Source organism: Mesoplodon mirus (genome assembly GCF_964341445.2).
Source record: "Mesoplodon mirus genome assembly, chromosome: 4".
In the NCBI taxonomy this organism is placed as follows: Eukaryota; Metazoa; Chordata; class Mammalia; order Artiodactyla; family Ziphiidae; genus Mesoplodon; species Mesoplodon mirus.
In genome coordinates, this window is record NC_138979.1 from 53,957,662 (window position 1) to 53,970,086 (window position 12,425).

General features: G+C 42.0%; 1 protein-coding gene across 3 annotated transcripts in view; it reads left to right on the forward strand.

The window, feature by feature from the left end:
• The window catches only part of USP3 (ubiquitin specific peptidase 3), a 100,433-nt gene extending 89,887 nt beyond the window's left edge, over window positions 1-10,546 (forward strand). For all 3 annotated transcript variants that reach the window (XM_082619641.1, XM_082619640.1, XM_082619642.1), the window contains 4 exons: window positions 4,720-4,838; window positions 6,029-6,142; window positions 6,326-6,393; window positions 7,683-10,546. In XM_082619641.1, the coding sequence (XP_082475767.1) occupies window positions 4,720-4,838; window positions 6,029-6,142; window positions 6,326-6,393; window positions 7,683-7,848 (467 nt within the window). In that variant the 3' untranslated portion in view covers window positions 7,849-10,546. The remainder of the gene's footprint in view (window positions 1-4,719; window positions 4,839-6,028; window positions 6,143-6,325; window positions 6,394-7,682) is intronic.
• The last annotated feature ends 1,879 nt before the right edge of the window (window positions 10,547-12,425 follow it).

Sequence of the window (12,425 nt, forward strand, 5' to 3'; positions counted from 1 at the left end):
TTGCATTTCTATATGTTAATAATGAACTATCAGAAAGAGAAATTAAGGAAACAATACCATTTACAACTGCATCAAAAAGAATAAAATACTTAGAAATAAATCCAACCAAGGATGTAAAAGACGTGTACTTGCATATACATCATTGATATGTATAAAATAGACAAGTGATGGGAACATACTGTATAGCACAGGGAACTCTACCTAATACACTGTGGTAACCTAAATGGGAGGGAAGTCCAAAAGGGAGGGGATATCTGCATGTGTATGGCTGATTGATTTTGTTGTGCAGTGGAGGCTAACACAACATTGTAAAGCAACCATACTCCAATAAAAATTAATTAAAAGATGTGTACTTGGAAAACTACAAGACAGTGATAAAAGAAATTGAAGATGACATGAACAGATGGAAAGATATGGATATACTGTGCTCACAGATTGGAAGAATCAATGGTTAAAATGACCATAATACCCAAGACAATCTACAGATTCAGTACAATCCCTACGAAAATACCAATGTCATTATTCACAGAACTAGAACAAATGATTCTGAAATCTGTATGGAATCACAAATGACCCCGAATAGCCAAAGCAATCTAGAGAAAAAAAGAACAAAGCTGGAGGTATTATGCTCCCTGATTTCAAACTATACTACAAAGTTCCAGTCATCAAAACAGTATGGTATTGACACAAACACAGACACATAGATCAATGGAACAGAATAGAAAACCCAGAAATAAACCATGCACACATGGTCAGTTAATTTATTACAAAGGAGCCAAGAATATGCAATGGGGAAAGGACCATCTCTTCAATAAATGGTGTTTGGAAAACCAGACAGCCATATGTAAAAGAATGAAACTGGACCACTATCTTACACACAAATTAACTCAAAATGGATTAAAGAATTGAACTTAAGACCTGAAACCCTAAAATCCCTAGAAGAAAACATACACAGTAAGTTCCTTGACCTCAGTCTTGGTGATGATTTTCTGGATCTGACTCCAAAAGCAAAGGCAACAAAAACAAACAAGTGGGACTACATTAAACTAAAAAGTTTCTGCACAGCAAAGGAAATCATCAACAAAATGAAAAAGCAATCTACTGAATTTGCATCATATATCTGATAAGGGGTTAATATCCAAAATATATAAAACACTTGCACAACTCAATAGCAGAAAAAAACAATCTGATTGCAGTCGACCCTTGAGCAATGAGGGGATTAGTCCACATATAATTTATAGTTGGCCCTTCATGTCCACAGTTCTGCATCCATGGATTCAACCAACCACAGATCACGTAGTACTGTAGTATTTACTACAAAAAAATATCTGTATGAGTGGACCTGCATAGTTTAAACCTGCGTTGTTCCAAGAGTCAGCTGAAGGGGACTTCCCTGGTGGTGCAGTGGTTAAGAATCCACCTGCCAATGCAGGGGACACGAGCCTTGGTCCTGGAAGATCCCACATGCCGCGAAGCAGCTAAGCCTGTGCACCACAACTACTGAGCCTGCACTCTAGAGCCCATGAGCCACAACTACTGAGCCCACGTGCCACAACTACTGAAGCCCATGCACCTATAGCCTGTGCTCTGCAACTGCAACGAGAAGACACCGCAATGAGAAGCCCGCTCACCACAATGAAGAGTAGCCCTGCTCGCCGCAACTAGAGCAAGCCTGCACACAGCAACAAAGACCCAACGCAGCCAAAAATAAATAAATAAAAGAATAAATTTTAAAAAATGTCAGCTGAAGGAATGGGCAGAAGATCTGAATAGACATTTTTCCAAAGAAGACGTACAGAGGGCCAACAGGCACATGAAAAGACGCTCAACGTCATTATCAGGGAAATAAAAATCAAAACCACAATGAAATACCACCTCACACCTGTAAGAATGGCTGTCATCAAGAAGACAACAAATAACAAGTGTCGAGGAGGATGTAGAGAAAAGGGAACCCTCATACACTGTTAGTGGGGATTGTAAATTGGTGCAGCCACTATGGAAAACGGTATAGAGGTTCCTCAAAAAATTAAAAATAGAACTACCATATGATCCAGCAATTCCACTTCTGGGTATTTATCCAAAGAAAACAAAAACACTAATTTCAAAAGATATATGCACCCTCATGTTCATTGCAGCATTATTTACAATAGCCGAGATATGGAAACAACCTAAGTGTCCACTGATGGGTGAATGGGTAAAGAAAATGTGATACACACACACACACACACACACACACACTCTCTCTCTCTCTCTCACTCACTCACTCACTCACATGCACAATGGAATATAATTCAGCCCTGAGAAAGAATGAAATCTTGGGACTTCCCTGGTGGCACAGTGGTTATGAATCTGCCTGCCAATGTAGGGGACATGGGTTCAATCCCTGGTCCGGGAAGATCCCACATGCTGTGAAGCAGCTAAGCCCATTACCACAACTACTGAGCCTGTGCTCCAGAGCCTGAGAGCCACAACTACTGAGCCCACCTGCTGCAACTACTGAAGCCTGCGCACCTAGAGCCTGTGCTCCACAAGAGAAGCCACCACAATGAGAAACCCGCACACCGCAACGAAGAGTAGCCCCTACTCACCGCAACTAGAGAAAAGCCTGCGTGCAGTAACGAAGACCGAACGCAGCCAAAAAGAAAAAAAAAAGAAAAAGAATGAAATCTTGTCATTTGGGACAACATGGCTCTTGAGGGCATTGTGCTAAGTGAAATAAGTCAGACAGAGAAAGACAAATGCCATATGATCTCACTTATGTATGGAATCTAAAATACAAGCTCATAGATAAAGAGAACAGACTGATGGGTGCCAGAATCGGGGTGGAGGGTGGGTAAAATGGGTCAAAAGGTACAAACTTGCACTTATAAAGTCACAGGGATGTAATGTATAGCATGCTAACTATAGTTTATACTGTATTGCATATTTGGAAGTCACTAAGAGGGTAAATCTTAAAAGTTCTCATCAGAAGAAAAAAATTTGAAATGTATATGGTGACTAAAGGTAACTAGATGTATTGTGATAATTTTACAATATATACAAATATTGAATCATTATATTATACACCTGAAGCTAATATAACATGTTATGCTTTAAAAAGTATGCTTCGGGGGCTTCCCTGGTGGTGCAGTGGTTGAGAGTCTGCCTGCCGATGCAGGGGACACGGGTTCGTGCCCCGGTCCGGGAAGATCCCACATGCCGCGGAGCGGCTGGTCCCGTGAGCCATGGCCGCTGAGCCTGTGCGTCCGGAGCCTGTGCTCCGCGACGGGAGAGGCCACAACAGTGAGAGGCCCGCGTACCACCAAAAAAAAAAAGTATGCTTAAAAAAAGAAAAGAGTACATGGGCCTCTGGCTACATGCTGGCCTGTGTAGAACCCGGCCCACATCTAATCCCTGCTAGACCTTGCCCCACTAACTCCCCTGAACGGGCTCTTTCTCACAATCTCTAGTGCCAAGGCTGACTATGACTTGAAGACTCCGAGCACAGCGAGAGTGTTGCTTTTCCTTATACGCTAGGTCTGTGCTTGCAACCCAACTTCTCAAACCAAACAGTATATTGTTTAAAGATGCATAAATGCATATATATGGAATATAAAGACAAGCCAAGAAATGATTAAACAGAGGTCAGGATAATGACTGCTTCTGGGGTTGGGGGAGGGTTGACTGGAATGAGACACTCAGGAAGCTCTTAACAGGGCTGCCACACAGGCTGCCCCCTGAACACCTCTAGGGGATGCCATTCACATAAACTCTGGCTTCTCAAGTACTAGAGAGAGTCCATTTCCTTACTGGAGTGGTGAGTACACAGGCATTCATATTCTTCTCTAAAAAAATAATATATTTATTCTCACAGAACAATACATACATTTTATTGATACATGGACTTCCGAATATATTACTAATTTTGCCAAGCTTTGGCAAACTTTTTCTATAAAGGGCCAGATGGTAATGTTTTTAGGCTTTACAGCAAATAAGGTCTACGTCACAGCTACTCAGTTCTGCTGTTGTAGTGTAAAAGCAGCCACAGAGTATATAAATGAGTGGGTGTGGTTGTGTTCCAAATTTTATTTACAAAACCAGGTGGCTGGATTTGGCTTGAGGCCAAAGTTTACCAAATCCCAGATTACACAGTTAAATTTTTAAAAGAAAAAAATATAGCTGTGGTTTATCTAGGGGATTCTGAGTAGTGTGTGAAGCAAAGGATTCACTGGAGATATATAATAGGAAGGTCAATAATGCAGCCTTCTGTAATGTATGTTTATTAAGTTATGACTGAAAATGTTTGAGGTAAACTTGACATTTTTATGAACTTGGGGCTTTGTCCTTTGTTATGTAAGATACTGAGAGAAAATTGCTCTTCGAACCTTGATTTCATTAGGGAACCATTTTTATCAGAATTATCCAGATTAATTCTTTTACTAATAATAGTAAACCCAACTACAATAATAACATCTGTCATGAATTGATCATCATCAGATTATTAGACATGATGCCAAGCACATTATACATGTTATTTCTCTTCCTCACAACAGTCCTTCAATGTAGACTTTTTTTTTTTGGTCTCCATTTTGCAACTGAGAAAGGCTGACTCTTCTAAGGTCATACAGCTAATAAAGCTGAGTTGTTCAGCTTCGAAGTCCATAGTCTTTTCTTCCTACAGTACACTGCCTCCATAAAAGACATCCTGTTTTAACGCTGCCCAAATCTCTTTGGTTTTAGATTGTCTTCGCAGTTTTACCGACTTAGAAGAACTTGATGAGACAGAGTTATATATGTGCCACAAGTGCAAGAAGAAACAAAAGTCCACCAAAAAGTTCTGGATTCAGAAACTACCCAAGGTAAGTGTTGAGTTTCAAATTATAATGCAGTTTTGAGGGAAAAAGTGCTTACGACCGACTGGAAGACAAATTATTTTTCTAACTTTATACTTATATAATCTGTTCTGCAGTGGTCTCTAAGGTTTTCAGTAAAACTAAACCTTTAAGAATTTATAAGTAAATGTGTCCTAATCACTATTTACAATGTGTGGAGGGTTTTTTTTCCCACCACACCACTAACAAGCACTTCTCTGACACCATGGGTGTCCTACAATTGAACTCAATTCTAACACTATCTACCCAGAGATAGCATCAGACTCCACAGGGTAAGGGCTCAGTCCCACAAGGTCACCCTCCCCATCAGACACCAATCACAAGGCCAGGTTGTTACTTTGTGCATTATGCTTCTCAGCTACAAACTACAGATTGAGGGTTCCTATGACTCTTTCCCTGGACTTCAGACACCAGTTGCAAGTCCACACTGTTACCCCTACTTGTGACCGACTAGTTATAAATCAGAGGTTCCCATGACCCCCTCCTTGGATTCTATTAATTTGCTAGAGCAGCTCACAGAACGCAGGAAACCCGTTTGCTCACTAGGTTAACAATTTATGACAAAGGATGTTAAAGGATACAAATCAACAACCAGATTAAGAGATACAAAGGGCAAAGTCCTGAACAAAGGAGCTTCTGTCCTCTTGGAGTTTGGGGCCCAGCATGGTGGCACGTGGAAGAGCTCTGGTTCCCCAACCTAGAAGCTCTCCAAACCCTGTCCTTTTGGGCTTCATTACACAGGCTGACTGATTAAATCACTGGCCACTGCTGATCATTCAAACTCCAGTCCCTCTCCCCTCTTGGGGGTCGGGGGTGGGGTGGGACTGAAAGTTCCAACTCTCTCATCTCTTGATTGGTTCTCTTGGCAACAAGTGCCCATACCTCATTAACATAAAAAGACACCTTCATGGCTCTCCTCACTTAGAAAATTTCAAGGCTTTTAGAAGCTCTGTGCCAGGAAAGGAGACAAAGACTAAAAACATACTGTTATAAATCACAGTACCACAGTCAGGTATTCATGGAAGAAACTAATATCAAGAATCAAAAGAAAAACTGGTAGGCCACCTAAAATATTATTTAAGAGACATTAGTACCAAGTAGCTAATTTTGATTGAAAGGTAAATTGTTTATAATTTTTGTCTTTATCTCTCATCCAGGTGCTATGCTTACATTTGAAAAGATTTCATTGGACAGCATATTTAAGAAACAAAGTTGATACATATGTAGAATTTCCCCTGAGAGGCCTAGACATGAAATGCTACTTACTAGAGGTAAGTAGCAGGTAATAATATAGTAGAGGTAAGTAACCTTCGTTAGCCTGGTGAAAAGATGGCTCTTCAGTAAAATTAACTCTTCACAAAGAGAGGGTAGAGGTCACTGAGGTAGGGAGATGCTGATGTCATTGACCACTGCTCCTAACTCAGTCTTGGGATACCTTCTCCCTTGTTCTGTAGCCTGAGAACAGTGGCCCGGAGAACTGCCTCTATGACCTTGCTGCTGTGGTGGTGCACCATGGTTCTGGGTGAGTATGCCAGCAGGCTTCTCAGGGCTGGGAATACAGAGTGAAGACCCACAATTTTGTACCACTCCCGATAACTCTCCCCAGACTCCCTATACTAGATTCAGATTCATTAAAGTGGGTGAAGTAGAACTTTCCGTCAGTCTTGGTGGGAAAGAATATTCCTGAGGATGTTGCAAAGCATGAAGAGAAGGCGCATGAAACCAAAATGGAGAAGGGTTCATTTGAGCCCAGCATTTGGAACCAGTCTATTGTTCACAAAATCCTGAGTAGTCTTTACTCCAAAGCTGTTGATTTCCTTGGCCAATTGATATTTAAATTGGGGGGAAATGGGGGATTATTTAGAATAACTTTACTTCATGTCATCTACTTTAAAGGTGCATTTCTTATTTTGTTAAATGACATTCTCGATTACTTTTTCCCCTGAAAGTCTGTATTAGGGGTATATACCTTATTTCTGGTCCGCTTGAGAATGGCAGTTTTACCTTCAGACTTGGCAAACCACTATCCATGTTGAAAATCCTTTTCCCTCTGAACTTTGTAGACATTGCTCCACTGACTTCACCATTCATAGTTACAAGTGACAAGTCCACTACGTGTCTGATGCTCATTTGTTTGTTTTTTTTCTTTGGACTTAAGATATTATATCAGATGCATTTCTCTTTGGTAGTTGACAGGGGCACTCTTAGTCTGATGTCTTCTGTTCATGGAAATGTTGTAAGGGTTTTTCTAGCAGTTTATGAAGGTCTCTATTCTATCTACAGGCTTTCTCCTACCCGGGAGGACTGACTCTGGGGCTCCATGTGTGAGTGGGTGGGTCATGCTGAGAGGCCAAAGTAGGAGGGAAGGTGCTTCCCTGGAGGCAGATTTCTGTCTTATGCTCAGGTTTCTTCTAAGACTTTGATAGGAAATCTGGTCCTCAGTTTTCCATGTTTCCATAGGCTTTGACCTCTGCTGTTTAGGTTGAGAGCTCCTTCACTGTTTGGTTTCTCTGTTAATCCAGTACCATGTAAACACTGCTTTGTGTGTCCTAAAAAATCCTCAATTTCTGGTCAGTCCATGGCACTCTTCCCTGTTTCCCAGTGTCAATATATTCCTTGTCATTTCAATGAGTTTTGAGAAGATACACACATGAGCCCAAGCAACCATCTTAAATTACAAGCCTCTAGGATTTATTCTCTAATTACAGTACTTATTAAAATTTATTGTCTACCTAATAATTTATATGGCTGCATATATTCTTTTGTGATTTCTGTAGTCTTTTTCTTTGATCATTTGACCTTTCCTTACAGGGTCGGTTCTGGACATTACACAGCATATGCAACTCACGAAGGCCGCTGGTTCCATTTCAATGACAGTACTGTAACACTGACTGATGAAGACACCGTCGTGAAGGCCAAGGCCTACATCCTTTTTTATGTGGAACGCCAGGCCAAAGCTGGGTCGGATAAACTTTAATACCTCCTCCAAATCATTATTCGTCAACTATACCGGACAAACATTTCCAATTTTCCATAAATACTTGATCCAAGATTTAATTTCATTATGCACTTTTCAGTTTCCTATTTTGGGTTTAGTTTTATTTTGTCAATGGTAGTGACTTATTGAACATGGGCACCAACTAATTTTTTTTTTTAGTTCTACCAGAAAACCTCAGCAGATATTTTGATTTGCTGCTTTAGTTGTAATAATTCAGTTTTTATATGTAGTTTCAAGAACTTAGTTCTATTTGACTTTCTTATATTAATGTTCAGTTCTCACTTTGAGGCACATTTACATCAATGCATTGTTATTGTCACATGCTGAAAGGAAGATATGTTCCTGATGGTGAAGAGCAACGTAACCACCTGCTGCCTTCTCACAGCTGTAACGGAGATCAGGTTGGCTCAAAATCAAGGATCATGTGTGCACGTAATTTGTGGCCCACAAGATTTCAGTGACTGCTCAGTAATCATTCTTTTTGCTTGTAAAAGATAACTGAAAGGGCATCATTAAGTAGTAGACCAGGTAATTGCTGCTCTTCGTATCTCTCAAAGCTGCTGTTTATCAGCACTAACTAACTAAATTTGTTGGTTCAGTTGTAACTATATTGCAAATTCAAGAATTACCTTTTTTTTTTTGGTTTTGGGGTATTTTCATAGAGATAGGGGTACTAAAAACTCCCAGTAAGGCCAAATACACTTAAGTGTTTAAAAAATTCCATGACTCGGCTACATGTTATCCAGGTGTTATTTATCCACTGCCATGAGACCATAGCTTCTGTTCGCCTTTTTGAGTCAGCACCCAGCTCCCCGTTAGTTGTAGCACTGGGATTCACTTCATGTCCACTGTAGTCGTACTTACTCGGTCACCTGAGGTTGTGATGCTGCCCTCCAGAGTTGATTCTGACCATCAGCTAAGCACTGGGGAATACTGTGGGCTCTGCTTCCACAGAAGGAAACTAAAGTCTTTACTAGTCTTAACTTTTAACAATTCTCATTGGCCTATCCTCATAGCAGAGCAATTGAAAATATTTTCACTTTGAATAAGTAGAGTTTCTATTCTTGAGGTTAGTAGTCTGTTTTAAAATTTTCAAGAAAAATAGGCACCAGCACTATTTAGATTTAACTCAAACTGAAATCTGGAACCAGAATCCCATCTAATGAAGGTAACTGTGCTTTCTGCAAGTGCTCCAAGCCAGCCTGTGGATCTTGGGGTGCTGGTGGCATGATGTGCAAATTAGAGAAAAGGAAGGAGCTCCAGCTAGGCCTGTGGGATAGGACCATGCACATTTTCATGTTCATTCCTTGTCCCAATCATTATTTTCCTCCCTTCCCAATTCTCTACAAGTTGTTACAAGGGGCAGAATGTATTTCATGTTAAGCCAGCCAACCAGACTTTTTGCCATTCTTGTTTTTCTGTTAAAAGAAAAAAATAGTCCAGATAATTTCTTAAGTGTATGAATGTAAAAGAAAGTTGGGTGGCTCTCCTCCTAGGTTGGATATTTGCAGTTGCAGGAGCAGATGTGCTCTATTTCCACTTTAATATTAGCCGGATAAATCCCATATTTTCTCAGAGCAGAACACATCTGCTATATACTTTAACTAGAAGCAAATTACAATTATGTCTGAACTTGTACTGTCCCATACAGCAGTCACTGGCCACATATGGTTAGTTAAATGTTAATTTTAATTAAAAATAAATTAAAAATTCAGTTCTCCAGCCACACTGGCCACATTTCAAATGCTCAGCAGCCACACGTGACACAGGACTGCCCAGGTCTGGGACAGTTCCACCTGTGTGCAGAACCCTCTCAGACAGCGCTGGTCTGCACTTCCACTCCAGAGAAAAAAGCTCTGCCATCGTATTTAAGTCTTACAACTTAGAAACAGAGAGCCTAGAATTAAGAGGGAAATGTATTTAAAACAGTTCACATGTTAAATTACACAGGTCGAGCCATGTGAAATTCTATTTGACTGTTTTTGATCTACAGAAATGACAGTTTCACATAATTTGATCTACTGTATCAGTGCATTAACACCACATGTCATTGAACTTGAAACGTGCATCTCCTTTGATCTTGCTCCTATGAATCCAGGCTCTTTTGTTTAGAAGGTACACAGCTGTAACTTCTAACATTTGCACTTAAATCATTAGTCTCTGGACAGGCAGCAGTTGTAACTCCAGCAAGAAAGCCTCGGGCAGTGTTGATGGAGGAAAGTGGCCTTTATACCAAATGGAACTTACAACAGACTAGACTACTTGTTGGGGGAAGTGGTCCTCACACAGGCAACACTGTTGGCTTAGGAAATGAACACATCTCTCTGAATTCTGTAGTTTTTATTTCTTGATTTTACTATAGCAGACATGTTTGAAGGATATCATGAAGGTTCTTTGGAAAAGTGATTGGATCCATGTGAACTGTGCACTTGAACACCAGTGATGTAAATGTGCCTATCTGTATTTTGAAAATTTAACTGTGCAGCTTTATCACGCCTATTTCAAAAGCTGACTTCGTGCTCTTCGGGGCTCTTCCCTTGTGCCGTGTTGTCTCTAGCGTGTTTGTGGCTTCTCGCTCAGAGCAGCGCTGAGGCAGGGCCTCACGCCGAGTCACAGGGCCCCTCGGAACAATAAAACTTTCTCAGAAGTCCTCCCACACAGGTGGGTGACAGAAACAGTTTGTGGCAACACAAATCTCTCTCCATGGTGGAGAAACTTTTGCTTATCCACTGTATTCTACTCAGTGTCTAGTGATGACAAATGTAATAGAATAAAACCAGTAAAGTATATGGGCCCTGGTTAAGTGTTAAATGTGTATCTCACCTGTGGAACCTGCTCAGCAGCTTGGTTTCTGGGGTTGGGGACATACTTATTTCTTAAAGCCAAACCTCTTCTTCACTGGTTTAGTGTATGTACATAAGTCTATTTAGATATACTTATCCCACTTCCACCTCCACCGTCCCCCCTAAACTTTCTCACATCCCCCCCGTTGCTGGAGTGGCCTCTTCACACAGGCCCTGGAGAAGCTCCTGAGCAAAGTCCATTCCTGCATCCAGGGCATGGGTCCCAAGGGATGAGCATATGGCCGCAGGAGGGTGCCAATAGCACTGGAAGGGGTGGGCGTGGGTGGCGTCATGCTGTGGTCCAAGGTCTGTGCATCACCTCACTGGGTGCAGTACCTTCCCCCTCAGGTCTGACCGTGACGGACTCCAGACTGCCCTCTGTTGGTTGGTTGTGTGTGACGTAATCATTTCCACTAAAGCCTAGTCTGTATGATGCTGAGAGGATTAACTGTGCGAGTGACTGATTTCATTTAAGTTGTAATCACATCCCTTTTCTGCTTCACCAACCTGAACTGTTTTATGGAAAGTATCGTTAAAGATCTGGTCTCCAGTTTTAGGACTGGTAATCCAACAGGGACTTACCAGAATGGTTTTTTTTTTTTTTTTTTGCTGTACGCAGGCCTCTCACTGTTGTGGCCTCTCCCGTTGCGGAGCACAGGCTCCGGACGCACAGGCTCAGCGGCCATGGCTCACGGGCCCAGCCACTCCGCGGCATGTGGGATCCTCCCAGACCGGGGCACGAACCCGTGTCCCCTGCATCGGCAGGCGGACTCTCAACCACTGCGCCACCAGGGAGGCCCACCAGAATGGTTTTGATAGCACTCAGCAATATGGAAGTAATGTTGCAAACATGCACAGTGGTATGAACCAACAGGCATATGCCTATCCTGCTACTGCAGCTGCGCCTATGATTGGTTATCCAGTGCCAACAGGATATTCTCATAAGACTTTAGAAGTATATGTAAATGTCTGTTTTTCATAATTGCTCTTTATATCGTTTGTTATCAGACAAAAAAAAAGATCTGGCCTCTTTCCTTTTGACTATTATTTCTGAACACCTTTCAGTGGAGCACAGTAAGTGATGATGTACTTAGCTCAAGCTACAGGCCGTTAGAGTCAGTCAACCGGTAGTAGTAGGTTTTTACAGACCCCTTGCCATCTGGGGCTGCTGGTGCACATGGGCCCAGATGGAGTGACCTGGAGGGGCAGGGGAGGGGGGTGGTGGGAGAGATCCTCTAGTGCCTGCATTCAGGTCCTGAGGGAGCTCACCCGCAAATGAGTGACTTCATCCTGTCTTTCCTTGTGACACTGATTTTATAAAAATGAGGTCCACTTGACTCCTTTGGAGCCAGACTCTACCCTGAGGAACTAGGTTTGGGGCTCCGAGCAAAGGATCGCCTTTTAAAGCCAAACAGGCAAACAAGTGTCATTGTTAAAAAATATTCTGCTTTACACCCCTCTCCGCCCCCATGTCCCCTGCAAACAAGCAAAAAAACCAAGACCCACCCTGTGTCCACACCCATCGTTTTTCTGTGTTACTTATTTGCCTGTTTCTATCAGTCTTCTGAAACTGAAGACAAAGGCGCCTGCAGCCCAAATGGTTTTGCCTCCAGTTCCCATGTCACACGTCTCCTTTTGGCAGCTGTGCTGGTCAGAGGCCATAGCGGCTACTGCTGCAGCCGCGGAGCTGAGCTCCACAGGGCGGAAAGGGAG